The 25,197-nt window shown below is 28.7% G+C and overlaps 1 protein-coding gene across 1 annotated transcript; it reads right to left on the minus strand.

Annotated features, from left to right (window-relative positions):
• Positions 1-503: 503 nt before the first annotated feature.
• Positions 504-24,101, minus strand: Bm6965 (EGF-like domain containing protein; the record flags this gene model as incomplete). Its single annotated transcript, XM_043079196.1, has 34 exons — positions 504-565; positions 704-841; positions 1,136-1,271; positions 1,540-1,658; positions 1,975-2,141; positions 2,351-2,699; positions 2,994-3,233; positions 3,429-3,568; positions 3,764-3,881; positions 4,208-4,336; positions 4,460-4,572; positions 4,902-5,019; positions 5,136-5,327; positions 5,647-5,904; positions 6,467-6,595; positions 7,059-7,193; positions 7,445-7,631; positions 7,774-7,976; positions 8,150-8,361; positions 9,265-9,415; positions 10,044-10,166; positions 10,598-10,720; positions 10,804-10,926; positions 11,083-11,191; positions 11,357-11,429; positions 11,902-11,974; positions 12,228-12,350; positions 13,291-13,416; positions 14,489-14,611; positions 14,689-14,811; positions 15,168-15,284; positions 15,694-15,803; positions 17,420-17,557; positions 23,980-24,101. The coding sequence occupies 34 exons, from the start codon at positions 24,099-24,101 to the stop codon at positions 504-506; spliced, it is 4,902 nt and encodes a 1,633-aa protein (XP_042935130.1).
• Between the last annotated feature and the right edge of the window lie 1,096 nt (positions 24,102-25,197).

The following is a 25,197-nucleotide window of genomic DNA, read 5'->3' on the forward strand; positions in this document are numbered from 1 at the left end:
GTATCTTCCATGAAACTTTTAGAATTGAAGTGAGTTTCATTTGCTTTTGATGACTTTTTCTTTTCAAATTGCAACTACAACGAGGAAATAAAAGAAATGTAACATCTTTTTATTCACTTTCATATAAAAATTTGGCAGCTATTCAATAAATGATAATATAAGATGCATTATCAGCTGATATACAATGTGATAATAATGACAGAATAAAGCATAAAGAGAAGCATAAATTCATTTTCTATAATTTCGTCAAGAAATAATTGAAAGATCGGTTTAGAATTTTTTGTTTCGACCAGGATGATGATTTACCCGTGCGATAAGGATGTTTTCATGCTTGATCAGTGATAATTACGATAACTTCAAGAATTATCCCAACCAATTAAATGAAATAATTAAGCTTTCATTGATGATTAAACGAAAATTATAATGCTATAGCACTCGGTTAGAGCAATTTGATAATGATTTATAAAATATTTGCATTCCTAAATTGCATAAAAAAGATGATGCTACCGCTTCCTACGGAAATCATATTCCGGAAGATCGCCACGTTTTGCAGTACTTTCCATGTCTAAAAATCCAGGAAAACATGAAATGTAGATAATAAATTCGATCTTGTATGGATGAAAGCTTTTTTAATTTATTAATTATTTAAAAATTTTATTAAACCACAAAAACCACAATACAAATTGTTTAGCATAAACCGTACCAAACTGTTCTTGCTGACAAGTTGAGCCAAGATATCCTGGTGCACAAGTACACTGACCGGTAACCCGATCACATGTTGCACCATTGTAACATTCACATCGATATTCACAATTTTTTCCGTAACGTCCTGGTCGACATACTATAAAAATAGAAATCATTTTCAGGTATTATCGTATCCATCCTTTAAAGAAACATTAAAGGCTTATGAAGTTGCGGTTTATGCGGTAAAAATAGGCTAAATTAATTTTCTTGCATAATATTGGTTCAAAAAAATATATTTAGCTAACAGTTTATAGCTTAGCCGTTGGTCAGGTTAGAATACATACAAATTTTAGAAATCATTGATCAATTAGTATAACATTGAATTCATTAAATTATGTCCTTAGAATCAGTGAAATAATTTTTTATAATTTCATCAGCAAAACATACATACCCTGTTTACATTTAGCACCATGCAAGCCTAAAGGGCAGTCACATTTTCCAGTTTTTGGATCACATTGAAATTCGCCACAATCACAAAACAGTTGACAGTGTGGACCGTAGGTATTATTGGTACAGGAACGTTCACACTAAAAAGTTCGACTATACAAAATTAAAAATTGAGTATTTCACTAATTATGCATTGCAGAATTATTTTGATCATAAGTTAATGTCATTTATGTCTCGAAAATAAGAAAAATAAAATATTTTAGAAAAAAAAAACAAAAATTTAACACATACATTTCTTTGATCACAGAAATAACACGTACTTGCTTTTAACTGATTTTAGGTCAAAATGTCAAAAGAATGATTAAAAGTATAATCGAAAAGATTTAAGAAAGGGCAACAAATATAGACCTGCTTGCCAAAATATCCTGAAGGACATCGACATTGACCATCACTAGGATCACATGTCGCACCATTCTGACAATTACAACTCTGACTACAATACCAACCATAGAATCCAGCTGGACATGCTACAAAATTTTCACAAATTTTTAACAATACACTTTCCCAATGGTTTAATTAATTGGAGAGGTTTTTCTAAAGCAAGAATTTCTAAGACTAAAAAAAACTATTTCAAGTACTGAACTCTTTTTCTTTAAGTGTCTAATATGTTCAATTAAAAAAAAAAAAAAAAAAAATTAATTTAGAATAAAAGGCATCTTTTGAAAATCCATCATAATTCTAAGTTATTAGAATATTGTAGATGGTCAACAATCAAAGTGTTTTTCTCTTTCTTTTGAATATTAATTTCAATATAATGAAACGAAGGCATAAAAAAAAACATACTGTACTGGCAGCGAGTACCATAACGACCTGACGGACAATCACAGCAACCTTGTACAGGGTCACATTTGACACTGCCGTGACATTCACAGTCTAACGTACAATTTGGTCCATACTTGCCATCTGGACAGGGTTGATCACAGGTAGTGCCGGTGTACCCTAACGAACATCTGCAGTAACAGATTATATTTGTTGTTTGTTTCAAAAACAAAGAAATTACTATCACAGATTGAAAATTTAATTTGTAACAATAATTTATCCAAAAAAAGATACTACATTCTCTGAATGAATTTGACATATTATTACCGGATTGGAATTTTATTTTATTTTTATTTTTCGGAACAATAAAACAGATTATTAACAGCTGCAGTATACCTACCTGCAAGCGCCAGTCACTGGATCACAATGCGCCTGATTAGCACACCGGCATTTTTCACGACATCCAGGTCCGAAACGTCCTTCGGAGCATACCTGTTGACATCGTAAGCCGGTAAAACCAGTTCCACAACGACACTGACCTGTTACACGATCACAAGTACCACCATTCTCACACTGACACAGTTTTTCACACTTTTCACCAAACCGATTTGCTGGACAAGGCACTTCACACTTGGTACCAACAAAACCTGGTGGACAAATACACTGTCCAGTTGTCTTATCACAAGTACCACCGTTCATACACTGACAAATACCATCACAATTTATACCATATCGTCCTTCAATACATCCTAAATTAGAACTATGAACAGTAAATAATTATAAATTAAGCAAATGTCATCGTGAAATTACAACCTATAATCACATCACTTTAGGCTATATTGTTGATGTAGCAGCAAATTGATTTTCAATTTGTTTTAAAGTGGAAAAAGATTTGAATCAATTATATTCAGAGTACAATTAATTTAAAATGGAACATACTGCTGGGAATCAGGGCAATCAATTATGTTACTATAGTGATCACTGAATAAAAATAAGAGATTTATAAAGTGAATTATGGAACTTATCTTGGGCACAATCGACACCTGCATATCCTGGCTTACAGAAACACTTCCCAGTGATTGGATCACAGTTCGCATTTGGCGCACATTCACATTGCTGTGCACAGTTCTCGCCGAATGTTCCAAGAGGACAAAGTTCAGTGCAGGAATGACCGGTGTAACCATTGGGACAATGACAGCGACCGGTGATATGATTGCATGGTTTCTGATTCGGACATCGACAAGCTAAGGCACAATGCTTTCCATAATAGCCTTTAAGGCATGCTGTAAAACATTATCACAAGTTATGTGCATTTCATGAGAGATAAATTTTTCATTAGAAACGGCTCTTTTCATCAACAAAATTTTAGAAAAATGTATCGTTGCGCATTCATTATATTTGGAATCTAAATTTTTAAAAATCTTAATTTTTCAAGAAAAGAATTTGAAATATTTCAAGCAAAAGCAAAATTTGTTTACGTCGATTGCATTTACGTCCACGCCAACCAGGAGCACAGTGACAGTGACCACTGATTGGATCACAACTTGCACCATTTTCACATAAGCATAATTCTTCGCAATGTTCACCAAACAAACCATGAGGACAAATGCGCTCACATCTAAATTTAGCTTCAAAAGTTAAAGCAACGGATAAGCATTAAGATTAGATTGTATAAAGTATGAAAAATATAAAAATTACATATAGAAGAATGTTTAGTCGTCGGATGAGAATCTTTAAATGATTATGCTCAGTAATCATTTGAAAATGTGTTGAAAAAAATTGAAATTAATTTAAAATATGATACCATATGTACCTTTCACCAATGGAACCAGGTAAACATTGACAAGTACCATCTGTACGATTGCAACTTGCACCTCGCATACAATTACATGTTTGCTCACAATTTATTCCATACCGTTCAAATGGACACGCTAAAAACAGAATATAAAATGTGGTGCAATTTAAGCAGTAGATAAAGTGGTATTATACCTGAATACCTGAAGAGAACTTTAACGTAATGATTGCTATTCCAATAAAAATTTATGTTTGGAGCAAAACAAAGAGTATTACTAAAGGAAAGAATGAAAAATTAGAAATAAAAAATGAAAATTGAAATTTTTGATATCGTAATGTAATCGGTGTCATAACTGATAATTATTTTAAACATTTTTGATATGAGTTCCCGAAATTGAAAAGATCAGTTTAGAAGCTATAAATTTCAGTTCACTGTTAAAACGGAATGATATTTTGAACTTACTAAATTCACATGCAGGTCCGGTCCAACCCGCTGCACATTTGCAGGTACCATTCTTAGGGTCGCAAGTACCATTGTGCATGCAAAGACAATGATTGTTACAATTGGGTCCATAGTGATCGGATGGACATTCTATCAACAAAACAAACTTATTAATCTTTGGATAATAATATTTTGGTTTGATTTGAATAAACATTATGCACCTCTAAGCAAAACAAATCAACCGATCAATCAACCAATCAATCAATCACTCACCTTCTTCGCAGTTTGGTCCCATAAATCCCGCTGGACAATCACAATTCCCTGTAAATCGATCACAAATTCCATTGTTCATGCACCGACACTCCTCATTACAACCAATGCCCCATCTGAAATATACAATTCAATCAATTTTATAATGTAGGATAAAAAATATAAGTAACAAATTTGTGATAAAACCATTAAAAATTTTTTTAACATCTAAAGTTTTGGATAGTTTTTAGATTAAATTTTCTTAGGCAGTTATTTCTTCTTAAATAATCTATCAGAAATATTATAACAGCTTAATCCCTTACAACAAAAAGAAAGTAAAGAAGATTCAAAGCAAATGAATAATTAAAATTCTGCCAATCAAATTTTCTTAAAATAAATTTTTTGCGAATATAATAATATCAAACAGTAGCATTCAAAAAAGTTATAATTCTATCCCATAAATTACCTGTTTGAAGGACACGGCGTTCGACAATTAGATCCAGTCCAACCCTCAGCACAAAGGCATTCTCCGGTTACTGGATGGCATTTCAAGATAAATGGTGTCATTTCAGTATTCTCTGAAGCTAAACATTTCTATTATTAGCTTTTATTAACTTTTTTTTTTTACAGAAACCGAAACAAAAGAAGTGGGAAAAAAGTGGTAAAACAATGGAGTGTTGTTAATATTGAAGATACTAACTAAATAATGAAGAGCAACCGCAGATCTTTCTACAACCAGCACCGTATCGTCCATCAGGGCATGGCCTATCACAGTACTGGCCACGCCAACCAGGCTTGCAAGTGCAAACACCATTGATTGGATCACAAGTGGCATCATTTCGACAAACACAAATACCTTTACAGCGATTACCAAAATAACCTTCCTCACATTCTAAAATATCATTAGCATATGATAATTGAGTGACAAGAAATTTTGGGGACAATGGATAGAATGGAACTCAATCCTTTCACAATAATTTTTAAACTATTTTTTAAAAAACAATCAATATATCACTCATTGTACAAGCTATTCTACAACGACGCTATTAGCTTTGTCAATATATCGTCCTTTGTCTCATTTAAACTTTCCTATGTAAATTTTGCGAAACAGAATTGCTTCAATTGTCTCCTCATTCTCTCTCTCCCCCCCCCCCCCCCCCCAAAAAAAAAAAAGAGAAAAATGAAGGTAAAGATAGCACTAAAGAACTTACGTTGCTCACAGTTTTTCCCGTGATATCCCGGCGGGCAAGTACATTCCCCATCAGTTGGATCACATTGCACTCCTTGTTCGCAATTACATCGCTCGTTGCAATTAATACCAAAATATCCTTCCGGACATGGTATATCGCATTTCTGACCACTCCAACCGGTCAAACATTTGCATGAACCATTTGAAGGATCGCAATCAGCGCCATTATGACAGTCACAAAGTTGCATACAATTTAGACCAAAATGATTGCTTGGACAAACTGCAATTTCAATTTATGTAGCAAAATTGAAATTAAAATTGATTTTAAAATTTGCAATATCAATGACTGATTATTCTAATCATATTTCAATTTCAAACGAATAGCAAATTAATGACTTTAATCTTGCAGAAAAAATCAAGTAAACAAGAAGTTAGCAATAAGTATATATCAAATAAGTTCTATTTAATGTGTTAAATAATTCTATCTAACAAGTACCAAAGCAGAGACATCAAAGTTCAAAGCTGTTTATCAGTAAACAAATTGTAATTGACATTTACACTCGTCTTTACAACAACTCATCATCTCGTTTGCTTTGATGTTCTAATCAGTTGTCTCTGATGTCAATGATTTCCCGAAAAACAACTGTTTTAAAAATTCATTCATTGGTCTTTTCAAAGTTCGAATTCACTTTGCATCTTCTTTTTTGCCACCAATAAACAAAATCAGTGTAACATTTTTCATTATTAGTACAATAGTATATACTTTGTAAAGTTGCACAGGTAGATCAAATCTTCTTCCAGCACACACATAGAGCCTGGAATAATAATAAGAAATAAAATACCTTCACTACAAGTGGCACCATAATATCCTGCTGGACAGATGCATGAACCATCTTTGCTATTACAGGTACCATTATTTTTACAGGAACATTCATGTTGACAGTTGGGACCGTATAAGCCACTAGGACACACTGAAACGGTTTAATGTATTTTTGTTCATTTCATAATTAACAATTAAATTAATCTTTATAGCTGCAAATAATTTGTATTTAATTTAATTATTATACAGTGATTACTAATATAACTGGGCTAGTGATACTGATAATTACTGATAATCATAATCAGTTAAATCCTTTCATTAGCAAAAAAGGTAATTTGTGAAATAGAAGATATAACATAGTTAGCAGTTCACATTAATGACCTTTCACTAATGATAAAGTAAATTATATGTAATCAGAATGCAATGTACAGATCTGAGTTACTCTGAATGGAATTGAGTGGATGCATTCTCATATTTGCAAGCAATATTTAAATCATTATGCTTCTTTGCATGCAAAAAAAAAAACAAATTAAAACTTCAGCATGCATTTTGCATGTATTTTTATTGCATGCTTCAAAATTTTCAAAAAAAAAAAAAAGAGATGGTTAGCTCACTCTTATCACACAATACACCGTAATAACCAGGTCGGCATGCACATGTTCCGGTGACATGATGACATACTTGAGATGTACCTGTTTCGCATGCACATTTCTGAGTACAGTTATGTCCGTACATACCGGCAGGACAAGCTGAAATTGCAGAACTGGAAATTAGTGCATTTATTAAATTTATTGCACGCATATTTGCATGCACTGTACACAAAGAAGACATCAAATAGCGTGCAATTGATCCAGAGAAAATTGATATACGTATTTAGTTTATTTAAAATAAATCACAAAACAGTGAAATTAAAAAAAAAAAATTCAAGAGGCAATAGTTGTTAGACATATCATAAAATTAATCAACAGATAGAAAATGATGAATGAATTTGTAAACTTACGTGTTTGGCATTGATCACCGGTATATCCTGGACGACATTTCTTGAGACAATCGCCAGTAGTAGAATCACATTCCTGATTTTCAGCGCATTTGCATTTTTTGGTACAGGATTGTCCGTAGAGACCAACCGGACAACGTCGTTTACAGAATGGACCGTAGAAACCACTTTTGCAAATGCATTTTCCAGTCTATAAATTAACTTTTCATTATTTTGTTCAATTTCCTGATTGTTTCTAGTAATTATCTGCCATCTATACAATCTCGTAATCTTTCTTGAGATACAATTATGATAGAGTATATTAAATTCAAAGTGTAATAGCATAATGATACCTTTGGTTCACAACCTTCTGAGTATTCTTTCTCGCAGTTGCAAACATGGCGACAGTTACGACCATAACTGAATCGTGGACAAATCTGATTGCATTTTTCACCATAATAACCGGTTGGACAAGAGCAATACCCATATTTCCTGTCACATCGTCCACTGTTACAGGTTATCTGACACGGTAAATTGCACGAAGGTCCATAGAATCCTATGTTGTTGTTGGTTAGACAGAGATTTAAATAAATGATAAGATAGAAATCTTTCTATATTTACATGAAAGTAAGAAAGAATCAAATGTGTAATACTTGTTTCTTTATTTAGAAAAATGAAAGTAAATTTTAAACTTCCAAACAAGAAAACAGTTGTTATGTAAAAACAGACCAGCCGGACAACTATCGTCACATTCGGCACCATCCGGACAATCGCATTCACCGGTAATATGATTGCAAATTTGTCCATTACATTCGCATGCTTTTTTACAACCCAATCCCCATGTACCTTCTGCACATTGATCCTCACAAACTACACCGGTATATCCGGAAGCACATTCACAACCACTCTTATCACGACGACATTTTCCTGTAAAAATACATCTGTAAATGAATAGCATAGAAAAGTAAAGTTTACAGGATAGATTTGAAAAATTATAAAAATAAAATGAATGGATAAGAAATATAAATGAAAAATTGATTCATGTAATACACTTCCGGATATACCGATGTAGTAAAAATTATAACTATTATTCACAAGGTTAATTTAACTAACCTCCATTTTTACAATCAACGCATCGATAACGACAATCTTTTCCAAATCGTCCATATTCGCAAGCTATAAATGAAAAAAAATATATATATATAATACTCAAATTGGCTTTAGCTTAACAAAAATGAACTAATAACTTTTTACTACAATAAAAATACAACAATGATATAAGCCAATGACGTGAACATTACGACAATGATATAAGCCAATGACGTGAACGTTACGACAACGATATAAGCCAATAACGTGAACGTTACGACGATGATATAAGCCAATGACGTGAATGTTACGACAACAAAAACAACAGCAACAACCACTACTACTCCTAATGGCGTATAGCTGTTATGCTTTTTTTTTACAACCTCAATTCTCCAGTTATCTTCAGGATATTGATTCTTATATCTGTTTATCAATCAAGATACAGATCAACTGACATGGAAAGTTGTATGAAGTTTTACGGAAATGATATTGTAAAATACCTAATGAGCTTATAAGCTACAACACATAACTAATTACAAAACAGGTAAACAAATATTAGCATACTCCTGTCCAGAATCTACTACTAATAATCTATTTTTCAACGAATAGAATTTTTTTTTTTTTAACGAATAAAATAATATTTTTATCAATAGAATATTTTTCAACGATCATATAAATTCGCTATATATAAAATCGCTATATAAATTCGCTATATAAACAACGATCATATAAATTCTCAAATAAATGAAATAAACTCAAAAATAAGATGTAATTGACCGGTAGGAAGACTGTGAAGCATACGTATAGCACCAAAATGTGACAATTTAGGAAGATCCTGCGGTATGCTTTCATCTTCTATTGAAATTTCCGAGTGTTCTTGTTGACGAATCATCATATCATTGTATTCTGAATGATCAATCAGTCTTAATAATTCTACCTGTCTTGCATGCTCTGAAATTGAGTACCACAACAAGCATGCACTCATTGCTAAATAATTTGAGGTAATTTTCTTATAAATAACAGAATTTCCACAATAATAAGACACGAATCATTAAGTTAATTACAGTATATTTACAAAAAGAAATCTTTTTTGTCTGAGATGACAATTTCTGAATTTTTGAGATGTATATATCACACATATGTCGCATCACTTCATACTACTTCGATTATTTGGTACTATTTTGCTTTTAAAATTTATTAATTACTTAGTACTACTTTGATTTTAAATTTATGTTTGATAATTAGAGAAATAAGATATGTAATAATTATGCATGCAAACACAATCACTACAAATACTATAATTAACAGTAGTACGAGTACTGTAAAAGTTACACTTAGATATACGTACGTCTGATGCTAGGAGGAGCAGAATCAGTTGTTAAATGTGCAAATAACAAATCTGATAAAAGTGATGCTGAAATGAATTCAAATTTTAATTATATCAATTAAAAATTTAACTAACTCATATAGTGTTTGCTATTTCATTTAAATTAACAAAATAAATAGAATTTATATATGAAAAGGAAAATGTTACCAATGCATGTTTTGCCATCTTCTGCAAGACTGAAACCACGAAAGCATTTGCAATGATAACTACCTTCCTCATTCTTGCACAATTGACTACAGTCACCGTTATTTGATAAACATTCGTTAATATCTAAATAATAATTTCCATTTTAATTCATGAAATTTCACATAAATTTTAATAATTTAATATATAGAAATATATATTAAATGCATCAGATTGTATAACATTTTCTTAGTGAATATTTTATCAGTAATTGCTTAATAATAGCTATTAATAATTATATACCTTTTTCTCTTTTTTTTTTTTTCTATTTTTGAAAGCTTTTATTTGTCCTTTTTTTAATTCGTGAAAATTTTAACTATTGCCTTGCTTGCTACTATATGTAGTAAAATATAAAAAGAATAGAAGATATAAAAATGAAATATATTTTAACTTCTACTACTTTATTTATTTCATTGTAATAATTTAATAATATTATAATATTAATTTTATTGTTCAATAGGATGTTTGTATTAAGAGATTTTTTATTTGTTTAAATTTGAGAGGGAGAAAACTTGAACCATAGCAGGAATGGTTGTCAGATGCTAAATTATAGCCAACTTCACAGGTACATGCATATCCACCTTCTTCATTAATACAGTTATGCTCACAACCAGCATTATTTGCAATGCATTCATTAATATCTGCAAAGCTATCAAGAAGTATCAGTTGAAGAAAGAGTTTAAAAAAAAAGAAAAGAAAAAAAAAACTGTGCAATAGAAGTAACCTTCACAAGTTTTGCCATCGTAAATTAATAGGAAACCAGTTTTGCAAGAACATTGATAGCTACCAGGTAAGTTAATGCAAAGTTGCTTGCAGCCACCGTTATTGTCGGTGCATTCATCAATATCTGAAAGATTATTTACATATTAAAATCATAACTTTTAGCAATATAAAATTACTTCTTGAACGATCAGAAGTAGTTTGCCTACAAAATTACTAAATTGTAAAATTATTATTATTAATTGGAATGAGAAATTATTGTTGATATTTGCGAAAAGTTTACCAGAGCATGATTTATCATCGCTGATAAGTTGATAACCGGATTTGCAAGAGCATTTCAGACTACCATCTTCATTACTTTCACAAATTTGCTCACAACCTCCGTTTTTATCCTATAATTTCATCTTATCTTAACATTTATGGCATTTTATTAATTTGCTTATTTTACCATTTATTTATATTCAAGAAATATTTATTCTACATTTAATTTCTCATATGAATTATTATTTTATATATTTACATACAGTATGAATTTTGTAAAGCAGTCTCCGTTTTACCTGACACGGATCAATTATTGGTTTGCAATGGCGTCCATCTGGTAGTAGTCGATATCCAGGGCGACAACGACACCTTCAATGAATTTACAGTAATTTTATTGGTTTGGTTTAACACATACTATTGGCTAAGCTGATTACAACTATATAAAATAGGTCATTTGCGCCAAGAATTTTGAACCAATATTTGCCATTGTTGTAGCTCACATTTTAACTTTCACATTTTAGGTTTGACTGTCTGGCAGACAAATGAGAAATTAATAAATGAGACGAAATAAAAAAAAGTTTTCAAATGAGATTTTGAAACACCAATTAGTTTGCGCTAGAAACTTTGAATAGGAAGAAGAAATTGACAAAAGATTGATTGTCATTTAACTGCAGTCTTCCGTATTCTTCTCGAATTTGTTTTTTTTTTTTTTTGAAATTATTTTATCGAATCCGGTAGAAATAATGATTCATTCTCATTGGTATACTACTTTAGTAAATAATTCAACAAATAATGCTTCATCCATTTTGCATTTCAGAAAAAGAAATTAAATTTGCAATACCTGTATGTTCCATAAACATTAACACATTCATGCTGACATTCTGAATTTTTTGTTGTTGCGCATTCATCGATATCTGCAAGAAAAATTTTTATTTCATTTTCATATTTTTCCTCAAAAAATTTTTAACTTTTTTTTTTTAATAATGATAGTAATATTAACAGTGAATTGTTAGAAAAGAAATTAATTTAGACAAAATTTATAAAAATCAATCAATATTTCATTCAAATTACTAAAACTTTTTTCATGGTCTGTTACCATAGCTTATGCTATAGCTTACAAATTTAAATGTCCAAAGTTCTTATTTATTTTTCAAATATTTGACAGACCAACGCATGATTTCTGATCCGGTCCAATCCTGAGACCATGATAACATTGACATACGGCTCTTCCGTTATCGTTCACACAGTGTTGCTCGCAACCACCACGATTTATTGCGCAAGGATCAATCGCTAAAATTTATTTTAACAAAATTAATTACTAAGGTAAACAATGGAAGTAACATTTTACCTGTAACCTTAAAATGCATTATTTCCTACACAGTTACATAGAATCATAAAATTTGTGAAGTTTTAATGAATTTATAAGAAGTGATAGAATTACCGGAAATTCCGGAAATTGATGAATGAATTGATATTGTATGATTTAGTTAGTAGATTTCTCGGATATTATGCAATGAAGTAATATTTTCAAGAAAACAAGAATAAATATTTCATTTGTCTTCTTTTTTTTTTTGTTTTTACTAAAATTATTTTACCATTTTCAAAAGTCATTTGAGGGCAAAAAAGATATGATTTTGTATTTGAAGGTCTATTTTCCCTTCATAATATTGTTTGTCATCATTTATTGAATGGGAGATTTAGAAAGAGGACAACAGCAATAGCAGTAACAATGGACAATTATCTTTAGGCTAAACAATAGACTGTAGCAGGTAGGCTTAGGCTTAGACATATTAAATTATTCAAAAGAGATTTTCATCTATTCTTCCCTCTTCCATCTTTTCTTCTACTCAATCGTTCATGAGAATCTTTAATCTTCTATGTTTCAACAAAATAAAGAGCCAATTTTATTTGCAAACTTTGAACTTGAAATGATTCATTTGATTGACACTTTTAATGGATTCTTTCTAAACTAATTACTTGCAGAAAATTTTTCTCAAAATTTTTATGAAATAATACGAAATTTAATAATTAAAAGAAATTCCTTCCACTTTCCACTTTAAATAAAATTGTTTCCAATTTCTCCTTTAACACAATTTATCACAAGTTTCCTAATTTTATAATGTTCAAAGATGTATTTGTTTTCGAAATCTTTAAGCGAAATCTTAGCCATTCTTTTTGTCTTTTTAAAGAACTATTGATAATTCAACTATTTATAATGCCAATTACTTACGATGGCATCGCCGCTTATCGCTAGCTAGTTTGAACCCTTGGCGACACTTGCATCGATGAAATCGTCCATGTCTTTCTTCGCAAATGTGCTCACATCCACCATTATCTGTTGCGCAAATGTTTTCACCTGAAAGATGCTTTTAGCATAAAGCAACTAACTTTTTCAATTTCAATAATTTTACATATTTTATGATTTGTTGGATAATTTCCTCTCATAAGCATCCATCTGACCCAACTTTCGGTTTATACTGAATGGAGAAATATTAGCTGTGTTAGTCTCAGTAAATGCAGTAGATGCATGCATGCATGCATTCAGAGAAGGAAGGAAGATCATCAATGAAGCAAGAATTTTTTTGAAGTGACTAGAAGCCATGTATTGTTGATAACAAATTTGCATAAGATTTTTACATTGATTACATAAGAAGATCGGATTGCTAATCAATGAGACATTATTGTTAAACTAAATTGATCATTGGAATGTGATTGATTAATTTTAATTATCATTTCTTCTCATGATCAAACTTTTTTAACTCTCATTCATGCATTTTGATAAATATTGATGAACATTAGTATCACTTCATTCGATCTGATCTCACTCACGTTCATGTTCACGTTTACGTCATATCATTTCCTCTTTTGTTGTTCGCTTCTGTGCTTCTTTCCTGTGTTCTGCGTTAATAATTGCTATTTATTATTACATTTATTTTTTTCATCATCCGCCGGATTATTTTGAATGATTTCGTCTAACAAAGACAAAATTCCTTCTTTGTTTCTGTCTCCTTCTCTCCTCCTCTCTTTTTCCCTTTTATCCATTCATTCTTTTCCATCCCTTTCCCTCTCTATCACATCCTCTTCGCCTCTCATTCTTAATTTATGCAATTACTTTCAACAAATAACCCTTTTTCGGGTACTTTTTTTTAAACAAAATTTCCCTTTCAAAAAAAGGAAGCAAACATTGGAAAGTTTTCCAAAAATTGAAAGTGGAAACTTTTATGTAAAATACAATTATTAATGGATGAATAGCAGTTGCATTTATATTATCAGTTTTCGAGTAGCAAAATTGCCAAAACAGTTAATTATTACTGCTATCAATAACGAAAATTTGTTAGTGTTAAGTTGGTGAAAATTTTTTTGAATAAAATTACTTAAATTATTTATCTAAATTCAACTATCAATTGTAAACAGTGCGAGATTCTTACGGACGCATCGACGACCATTTGAATGAAGTTGCATTCTTGGCGGACACTCACAACGATATCCACCTTCCGTATTTAGACATCGAAATTCGCAACCACCGTTTTCAAATTGGCATTCATCAATATCTGAAAAATTGAATTTCAGTATATATTTGATATTTAAAGGAAAAAAAAAAGAAAAAGAAAAGATAAATGGAAAGTACCAATGCATTTTTTGTGATCGCTATCAAGCTGATATCCGGCAAAACAACGACAGTAGAATGTACCGATCGTATTGACGCAATCATGTGGGCAACCACCATTTTCCACTAAGCATTCGTTTATATCTAAATAATATCAATTAAATGTAACCAATTAATAATTTCAGGTGCATTTACGGCAGTATTGGAAAAAATTAAAAATTGAAAGTAATACATCTGAGCCAATTGCTATTATTCATACTTTTTAAGCAAATTTATCAATGAAATTGATAATTAAATAATCAATTGAAAAATTTAAATTCTAAAACTTAAAAATCTAAAATCTAAATTCAAATCAGCATCTCATGTTCAACTATGATTTTATCAATTTTAAAATACGAATATGTATTTAAAAAACTAATGCGAGCTTATTTTTGTCAAACGACAAGTATCACAATCAATATACAGTAATCTTCAAAATGTACAAATGAACTATGACCTACCATATTGGCATCGAGTACCTTGAAATCCAGGTAAACAGCGACAAATTTCCTCACTCTTGTCCGATGTTGACGGTTGACAAGTGCCACCATTATGACATAATTCTGGTGTACAACTTGCTGTATGAAAAAAATTAAATTTTATTCTAACTCATTTTTATCCATTTAAACCAATTACAAATATAATATTTTAACTGTAGTATACTTGACATTATTATTTATATGATAACTGATTGAAATATTATTTCATCAATAAACTTTCAAAGTTTAATATGAAATCCTATTAAAAAAATTGCTATTTTTTGCTTTAATTTAAATTTTTGATTTTTTTTTCTTTTAAATAAGTTCGAAATTATCGAAATTTACACACTGATATGTGCACATAATATTCATATGAAATAGTTTTAACAAATTATTTATTACTTCAGTTAGTTAAAAATAGATTTTTGCAAGAATTTCTATTTGAAAGAAATTGTCAACAAATGAATTTTATTAAAATTATTGGAAATGAAATAATAGAATAGTTAACCTCGTTGACAACCTTCTTTACCGGGTACCTGAATCCAACCTGTGCAACACTGTGCTGTTGTATGTCTTCTTGTTCGTGTTACATTTTTATATGTACGATAATATACTGTCCTGAAATAGTTTATTTTCTCCTCTCCCTCCCTCTCTCTCTTTCCGTCTCTCTCTCTGTTTTATTACTTCATTTATAATTTAAATTGTTACAGTGTTTAATCACTTTAATACTATCTGATGTATTATCTTTCAGCAATATTCATTTTCTGATTTATTTAGTTCAACATTTCATTAACTGATGATTAATTGATTGAATAATCAAATTAACTTACTTATTCTGATATAGTTTAATAACTACTAAAATATGATCTATGCAAGAAAGGTAATAAATGATAATTAGGATTTGCTAATCTAATTAAGCTTATTTCATTCGAAAATATAAATGTGATAAGATTTTGCAATAAAATGGAACAAAAAACAATATTTCTTTATTTGTCTTTTGCAGTGAAAAATTTATATTCTAAAATTTATTAATTTAAGTATTAATACTTCCATTACTCTATATTTTGACCAATTACCAATTTTTCAAGCATATTACTTCACGATATTTTCTTTTCAAAAAATTGTCCCCTCAGAAAGCTTGTCCCATCAATTTTTTTTCATCACAAAATCACCGAGTCGATTTATTAAGGCTGTATAATTAATTGCTCTAATTACAGGTTAGCCAAAAAGGTCATTCTCCTGTCTCGGTACTTGTACTTATAACATTATAGATTATATCAAAATGATTAATTAAAGAAGTACCTTCTATACAAGGTACCACAAATATTACTCGTAATCTCTATCAGAGCTAGCAATGGATGTTATCACTGATAACAGTTATCATTTCCCGTTAGTTTGCATTGTTTTTTTCTCTCGAAGAAACTTTCACGAGAAATTATTATCAGAAGTAAACTTTATTCAATCAATTCTCACTTCGAAAACAAAATTTTGCAATGGCAGTGAACAAAATCATTTCCTTTTGTTAATAATTTCGTTTTGTCAAAATTTTTGAAAATCTGTAAATTGTCATTCACTGATTTAATTATTTTTTCCTACAGATTTGATAAATTACACTCTAATTCGAAATTTGAATTTTAAGAATAAAAAGTGTGAAAAAATTTTTCTCTTTCTCTCTCTCTCTCTCTGTCTGTCTGCTCGAGGTGGAATGAATTTTTAATAATTAGATTGTTAATAGCTGATGAAATTAGTCATATTTCTTGGTGTGGACAAACATTTAATCTAAATGACATATAAATTTGACAAAAGAAAAGAAGAAATGATTAGGAGGGAGAGAGAAAGAGAGAGAAAGGAAGAGGGAGAGAGACAATAGATGTAATCAGGGCGGAGAAAGTAGGAAATTGAAATTGGAAATTAATGAATGTTGCGAAGGACAATGATTTATGCGCTCTCGATTTTTACTAAAACTGCTTCCTTCCTTTATTGGTAACATATCAAAATTACTATATTACTACTATTCATGCAATTACTATACTACCATTAATTAAATTAATTTTTTTTATTTGAATTAATAACTGAAAATGTTGAAATTTAAAGAAATTGCAACTTTAACTATCTTTATTATGGAAAAATGAATATAATTTAGAATTATTTACAGAAAAAATTCATTTATGTAATGAAAAAAGAAAAGAAAAATGGAAAGAATTCTGCAAAAAAGAAAAGAAAAGAAAACAAACTTTGGTTCTCGAACTGAACATGAGCGGAATTGTCCATTACAGCCTGGTTTTCGACTTCTGATATACTTCGTATAAGCATGAACGCATGGTTCACGTACTGTTACTGTTTCAATCTCTTCGTGTGGACAAACATTTAATCTAAAAAAAAGAAAAAAAAAATGCTAATAAAGAAGAAATTTTTTAAATGATGCAATTAAGTTGCATTATTGTTATACAATGCATTATTGTTATACAATAATTAACAAAATACAACTAATTTTTTTAGTTTTATAATTAATTAGCAATAGTTACATCAATAAAGATTTAAAGTAAAATTACAATAACAATGGCAACAATAATAATAAATGATAATTAATAATAATGATTAAATAAATAATGCAATGATAATTATATAATAATAATTACAACTATTAATAATTAATAACAATAACAATAATAGTAGTGTCCGTAGTAATATGAAAATTCGATTACTTTTAAATTATTTTGCTCATTCATTAAATTATTTCATTAATGATAATTAAATATTTTTTTTCAGCTCTATGTTGGAATTTTGTAAACAAATTTATTATAAAGATAGCTTAAATATTTATGCATTCCATTTGACCATAATAAATTCTCAATTACGTTGCGGTACCTGAAGAATTTGAATTGACAAGGCCATCCTTCCTTTCATTATCCCTTTCTCCTCATTTAACGACGACAAGAGCAATAACATGCGAACATCACTAACACACACAAATTTTATTTTAATGAGAACAACTAATTTATTGCCCTAACTAATAAACTTATTTCTCAAGACTAATTATTGAAAAAGGAAGAGGCTTAAATTACAACAAATGACATTTAACATTTAACTGTTTGTAATTATTCCGAATTTATCAGATATCAATACTCACCTAAATCTAACCTAATATCTAGTCTCTGTAATTATTTTAAGATTATCAAATATCAACAAAATAACATTTTCTCGTTGCAATTACATTTCCAAAATTTCTTCTTCCTTTTGCATATAACTAATTTGAGGAAAATTAAAATTTTTTCGCTATATTCAATTTAGAAGCAACTTTGAAGGTATAAAAATCACTGATTAAAGTGATTACGATTTTGTTTTATCTTTTTTCATTTCCAAAATTTATTTAACATTAATGTTAATAAGATATCTTATGAATTTGTCTAATATCATATTGCTTTTATTAATCGTTCAGTTACTTCGTTATCAGTTTTCATTTTTTTTTTTCTAGGCATTTATCAGTGCACTTATTTAAAATATTTCATGGCTAAATTTTAAAATATTTTTGATTTATGATATTTGATTTTGTAATTATCTAAAATTTCACATATCAAATATCATTCATTTGTTGTGCAGTATTTTCTATGAATAAATGAATACTTGCGATCTTTTCTTCGATCCGATCGCTTAGTATCCTTTCTTCTTCATTCCTCCATCTCATTATTCATTCATTCATTGTGTTTTTTTATGCCACAAACACGGAAACCACCGCAATATTTTGTTTATTTTCCGGTGATTGATGATTCTAACCTTAGATTACTTTGCTTACTGAGAAAAGAAAAATCAATCTGAATCAATTTCAAAAAATTACTGTAGCTATTTAAAGGATATCTGTTGAAGATGATATAATGATGGTGATGATGCAATTGTAGATCGAACGGATACGATCGCTCAGACAGAAAAGGAGAATGTCGTGGCTTGCAATTCGGATCACAATTCATTAATTATCATTAATTGTCATTGATAATCTTTTTTGTATCAGTTGTCAGATTTTACAGAATTAGTTTTTTTTCATTTTTATAACCTGTACCTAAATTAAAATTTTTGTTGAAAATGGTGTGATTAATTCATATTTCATTTTAGCTGATTCTGTTGACCAATTAATCAAAATAGAAATTGTATTCTTATCATTTTAATCTCATACATTAATTAAAATAAGATGATTTTTAACCTACTTTTTTTTGAGTACTCGAATGGAAATATTATCAAAGTAATATTGGATGCACCGGAAAGATTTACAATATTTTTTTTTTTGTAATAAAAATGGGCAAAAATAAAAGTAATACTTAATGATAACAAAATTGGAAGGAATTTTTAGATCAATTCTAAACATTTTTAATACCTACGTCATTTCATAAATTTCACATTTAATTTTCCCTTCATTTGCTTTCATTTACAATTTGTTTATATATTGAATTTATTTTTTCACTAAAGTACTAATAAAAGAATATTGCCAGGTACGAAGTACTATCAAAATGCAGCGCAGTATCAGCTGGCATTAATTAATTAATTAATTATGAATAATATCGTTACAATAATATTGAAATTTCTTTGTGATGAATGAAGGATAATTGAAATGATAAAAGTATAAAAAGATACGACTAATGAAGATTTTTACTTTTTGATAAATGATTGTCATTACTTTCACTGCCAGTTGGGAGAAAATCTTCCATTTTAAAGTTTAGTAAGGTTTTATTAATTTGCATTTTTAGTAAACCAAATGTCTGGTAGTAAATTTAAAACTTAATTATTGCACTTATGAGGAAGCTATCTGTTACAGTTCTTGAGAGGGACCGAGAATAAGTGGTAAGCCTGTATGATTCTTTAATGGAAACACTTAAATTTAAGAGAGAGAGAGAAATGAGTTACCGTTGAGATTGATATAGCCATCAAAATGTTAATAACTTTAAAGTGGACATAAACTATTAAACCATCACTAAAAGAATTTTGATGAAGGTTTAATAATTTAAACAAATTTCAAAGAAGTTAATGGTTGCTTGGAAATTTCATCGTTCAGAAGCAATAACTATAATAATTAATGAGATATCATTCTTCTTCTCTTAATATATTTAAATAATGATAATTTGTATTAACTTAAATCGATGTCCATTTATGAAGAAAAAAATACTTTACATTAACCTTACTTCACTTATCGATATTTTCCTTTCTTTCTTTTGCTAAAGGATTATTATATCATTGTGATAAGAGGAAAGGAGATCAATGAATAGTTCGATCATGCTCTTCCCTTCATCCCAAAAAAGGGAGATGGAATAATGATTTGATGGTGATAATAATTAACAATGAATGATTAATAGATATGGGAAGAGAACAGAAGGATAAAAGTGAACCAAAACAAAAAAATAAACAAAAACAAAAAAAAAAAAAAATGGAAAAAAATCATTTTGTTTTTGCTTAGTACGCATAATTGCGCACCGAAGCACATAAAATTACTATTCTTCTTCAATTCAGTCGTCCGTTTTAAAATATTTGCATAATTTTAAACAAAAGAAATCAAAAATCAAACAAAAATATATCGGAAAGTGAATTTTAGTATGATCAAACAGAATAAATGTGTAAACATAGTACAATTATGAAGAAGAATTCCTTTTTTTTTTTTTGCTTTAAAATAATTTGAATTAAGATGAAAAATGAGAAAAAAAAGTAAGATATTACTGAGAAAAAATAAAATATTGAGAAGTACCAAATAAAAGAAACAATTATTGTATTGCCTAGATCATATAACTGCTATGAAAAAAAAAATTCAATGAATCTTTAATATATTTAATATAGTCTTAAAAATACAACCTTCAATTAATCGACGATTATTCATTCATTTGCTCATCAAATACACTTCCAGAGGAATCGCACTTTATTGAACAAACAATTTATTCGAGGAAATGAATGATATGTTTGAGGACACTTTATGCTATTTTTTTATTTTATTTGGTGGATAAATGGTGTCATAAAACTATTCATAACAAAATATGGTAGTTAAATGATTTACAAGTTTGATTACTTATTTCATTCTCAATTCAATTCATTTCATTTCAATTCAATTCATTTCATATTTACTTCAGTTTCAACGTTTATCGCTTCTTCCATTTCTCTTTTTTGTCATATAAAAATTGGATAAATCAGAGGTAATGCTTAATGGTATCAGTAATAAAGCTTAAATAAGAAATATTAGCGAAGTAAGTCGAATTGAAAAAAAATCTGTCAATTGGGTCAATGAATGTAATTTCATGAAATTTCAGAGAAATGTGCAAAATTAATATTTGAACTAATATTTGAATGATGTTATGGGTTAAACTAAAATTGAAGCTTTATTTCAGAAATTAATCCAATCATTTCCAGTTTAATGCATTCAATTCGTCATTAGCTATCAGTTTTAAATAATCATACCAATGACATAGAAAATACACCAATATAATCTTTATTTTCACAAAAATTTAACTACATCTTTCTGTTTTCTTTTTCTTTGTTTTCTTAATTAATTTTGAAAATTTAATAAATCTTTTAATTTCCAGAAATTAATCCAATCTCTTCTAATTGTGTTGGTTGAATTAAAATTCCCATTTATTTACAAAATCTATGAAAAACCATTTAAAATTTACAAGTCTGTTTGTAAAAGAATATCACAATTAGTCTAAGGTTGCTAAAGCAAATAAAGCACTTTTTATCTTATTAATTTGAAAATATGAATGCAAGTTGAAAATAATTCATACATTTTTTCTTTTTTTTTTTTGCATTTATACACAGAGAAACTTCAGACTAATTTCACAGTCAAAGAAATTTTAATTTATAAATCAATTGATTAGTATTAGTCAAATAGATATTTGTCACAAAAGTGCTAGGAAAAAGAAGGCTGAGGTCAGATTCTATGTGAGATAAGAATTTCGGTGTTCATTATATTATGAGAAGTAAAAAGAGGGAATGAGAAGGAAGGCGATAAAATACAATTTTATTTTGGAGGTATGCATTTCAGATGATGACGATGACAATAACATTTGACCTCTAAGCTGTGAATAGATCATATTATCTGCAGTGCAAATGATTCACGGATTGTGACTATGAACTGTTGAGCTGAGTTAAGCAATCTGGATCAATCTAATTGTTTCTGGATTATCGCACTTAAATTACTCATCATTCTAATCCATTGAAATTATATTTTAAAAATAAGTACATACTAAATATAATTAAAGCATTTGCATATTGAAATGTTTCAGGACGAATTGCTTTACATTTCAATTAAATTATATGAAAATTTCAATTATTACTGGAAGGAAGATGGAAGGGAAACAATCCGTCAGTCTTTGACCTTCAACTTCCTATAAATCAATCGTTTGATGGATGTTTCCGTGAGATAGCCTCTATATGACCGCAATCTGACCGCAATTTCTATATGAATTCAATTTTTTTCAATAAAATCAATTAAAACTTTGTAATTAACATTTTTTTTTTTTTTTTTTTTTGCAGAGAACTAGAAAAAGTGAAGACGAATTCGTATTTTTGCATCGTTTAACAAAGTTTCAAATAATAACTAATGTTGAGAGAATTAATCAGTCTTAATAAATGAGGACAAAAATTGCTTATTAAGAAAGTTGAAAAATTTAATCTGAATTGCAACTTTTTAAATGCACTCGAAAATTATGTTATCGTTAGCAGTAGAAATCACCAGAATAAAGCTTATCATATGATTACAAATTTTTATTTTGCTATCAAACTTTTGGATATTTGTTTCGAGCCATCCTCATTTTTTGTTATGATATTTTTACATTTCTGATTTAATCTCAGATATATTGTCATAAATATATATCAAAGAAATATTTGCATATTGAAATTAACCAAATTAATTTCAGACTTTCAGAGTAACTATGTCAAATTTCTTTTTGCTAACTTTAATTCTTCAGACAAAAAATTTTTTTTTTTCATTCGGAAGCTTTGATCATCATATGCATCCCAAATACAAAAAAAAAAAAAAAAAAGAAAATAATAGTAAATATTACGTATCATCTGAAATGATTTTGTTCGAATTTTTTCCTTATTTTTTGACCTTTTAAATGAAATGAGTCTTTAATGCGTTATATAGTACACGTACGTCACGTGTTTTTTAACTTAGTTTACGATAAATATAATTATATTTAAAAAAAAGCCCTGCAGACACTTTCTTTTCTCTTTCCAAAATTTTCTTCCGAAATTTTCTTCATAGACTTTTTTTTTTGCTTTTTATGAGAAAGAAATTACTGTCTTGAATGGGTTCATTGGCGTATTGCCATTGAAAAACATAATGTCAACTTGTTAATTTTAACATTTCAGTGACTTTGTCACATGCACAAAATAAAATATGAAAATTACTTTGAGATGGGAAAGATAAAAAAAAAAAAAAAGAACTATAGGGATAGCAGTGATAGGAATGAAAAGAAAATTTTTTTAGCCAAAAAAAAACGTGAAAAAAACGTGGCTACACGATATAATTGTGTTAAAAAAGTTACTACTATTATAACTATTAACTTAAAGTCATATTTCTTACGTAACTTTATTATACATTTTATCAGATATCATTTAACTTTCTTTTAATACAAAAAAGGATCAATTTCCACTATTTCTTCATAAGTAATTTTAATAATGCAAATTAGAAGGAATAAAAAGATTATATCGTTAGAAATGTCAAATTTAATATTTAAGAAATATGCAAATAATGAGAAAAAAAAAGGAAAGAAATTACAAAAGATTTAAAGAATTATTGAAGAAATGTCAAAATTTGACTTACTGTCCAAGACGTAATTCTTGCAATTGAAGATGGACATTATTGTTGTTGCTATCAACGATATCAATTTCTCCTTGTACAGTAAACAGAAATAATAAAGCAGCTGTGAATACAACAATGACCATATTTCGTTGATTTGTACATCAAAATTGTTCAATTGATCTGTTTCAAATTATCTTTACAAATAATCATTTCATGTGAAAATAAATTTTGATATGTCACAACAAGACAAGTTTGATTTGATTTGCTATAGAAAATAAGCACTAATGGCACATTTTATAGAATACATTCATCATACTTTCCTACACAATATCAGAATTTTTTTTTTCTTTTCTTTTCTTTTCCTTCCTTCCTTTTTTTTTTTTGAAATATATTTTCTTCAATTGAATTTGAAAATTACGACTAACAGAAGACGCAACAAAAAGAGGCATCAAGCTGTGAAAAGTAGTAGTTGCAGTAGAAATAGTGTAATGGTGTAGAGAGATGATGGGTAATACTATCAATAGTAATAGTAAGTAGTTAGTGATAGTAGTCTTTCCTTTCTTTTATCAACGATGACAAAGTAACACAGAAGCTTGTAGACGACAAGAACAAATGACAAATCTACAAATGGTTTGTATTCTATTCTTCTTCTGTAAATATCGAGAAAAAAAAAAGAGGGCAAAAATTTCGAGGATGTATTTATAACGATAGATTTGATTGGTATTTTGTCATATCGATAAGATGAATAAGAATTTAATTTTTACATATTTGATAATTTGCATTAATGATTGATTATAAAAAGAAAAAGGAAAAAAAAAAAAAAAAAAAAAAAAAAAAAAACTAAAAGCATTTTGACGTGACTACGTCAACTGAACGTAATTAACTAACAACGTCATGCAAAATTTGAAAAGATATTATCATAGTCACCATGTGTAGGTAAATATACGTTACGTGAAAGAGCATTAATCGTGATCTTTCTATGATAATTTTTATTGGTTCACGTATAAATTCAATCGAACGTATGGAAGAATAATTAATAAATAAAAGCTTAAGAAAGTGAAATATTTAGCGATTATAATTTACTTCTTCTTTCTTATATTCAACAGCTATTAAGTGATTTTATCAAAAGCTTAGTTTAAAAAATTTACAGCTCTAAAAAAAATTTAATGAAAAATTAAATAAAAAAAATAAAAACATAAAAAAAATTAAAATTAAAAAAATATCTAAATGTAAAACTAT

Source organism: Brugia malayi (assembly GCF_000002995.4).
Source record: "Brugia malayi strain FR3 genome assembly, contig: Bm_v4_Chr2_contig_001, whole genome shotgun sequence".
NCBI classification, from domain to species: Eukaryota; Metazoa; Nematoda; class Chromadorea; order Rhabditida; family Onchocercidae; genus Brugia; species Brugia malayi.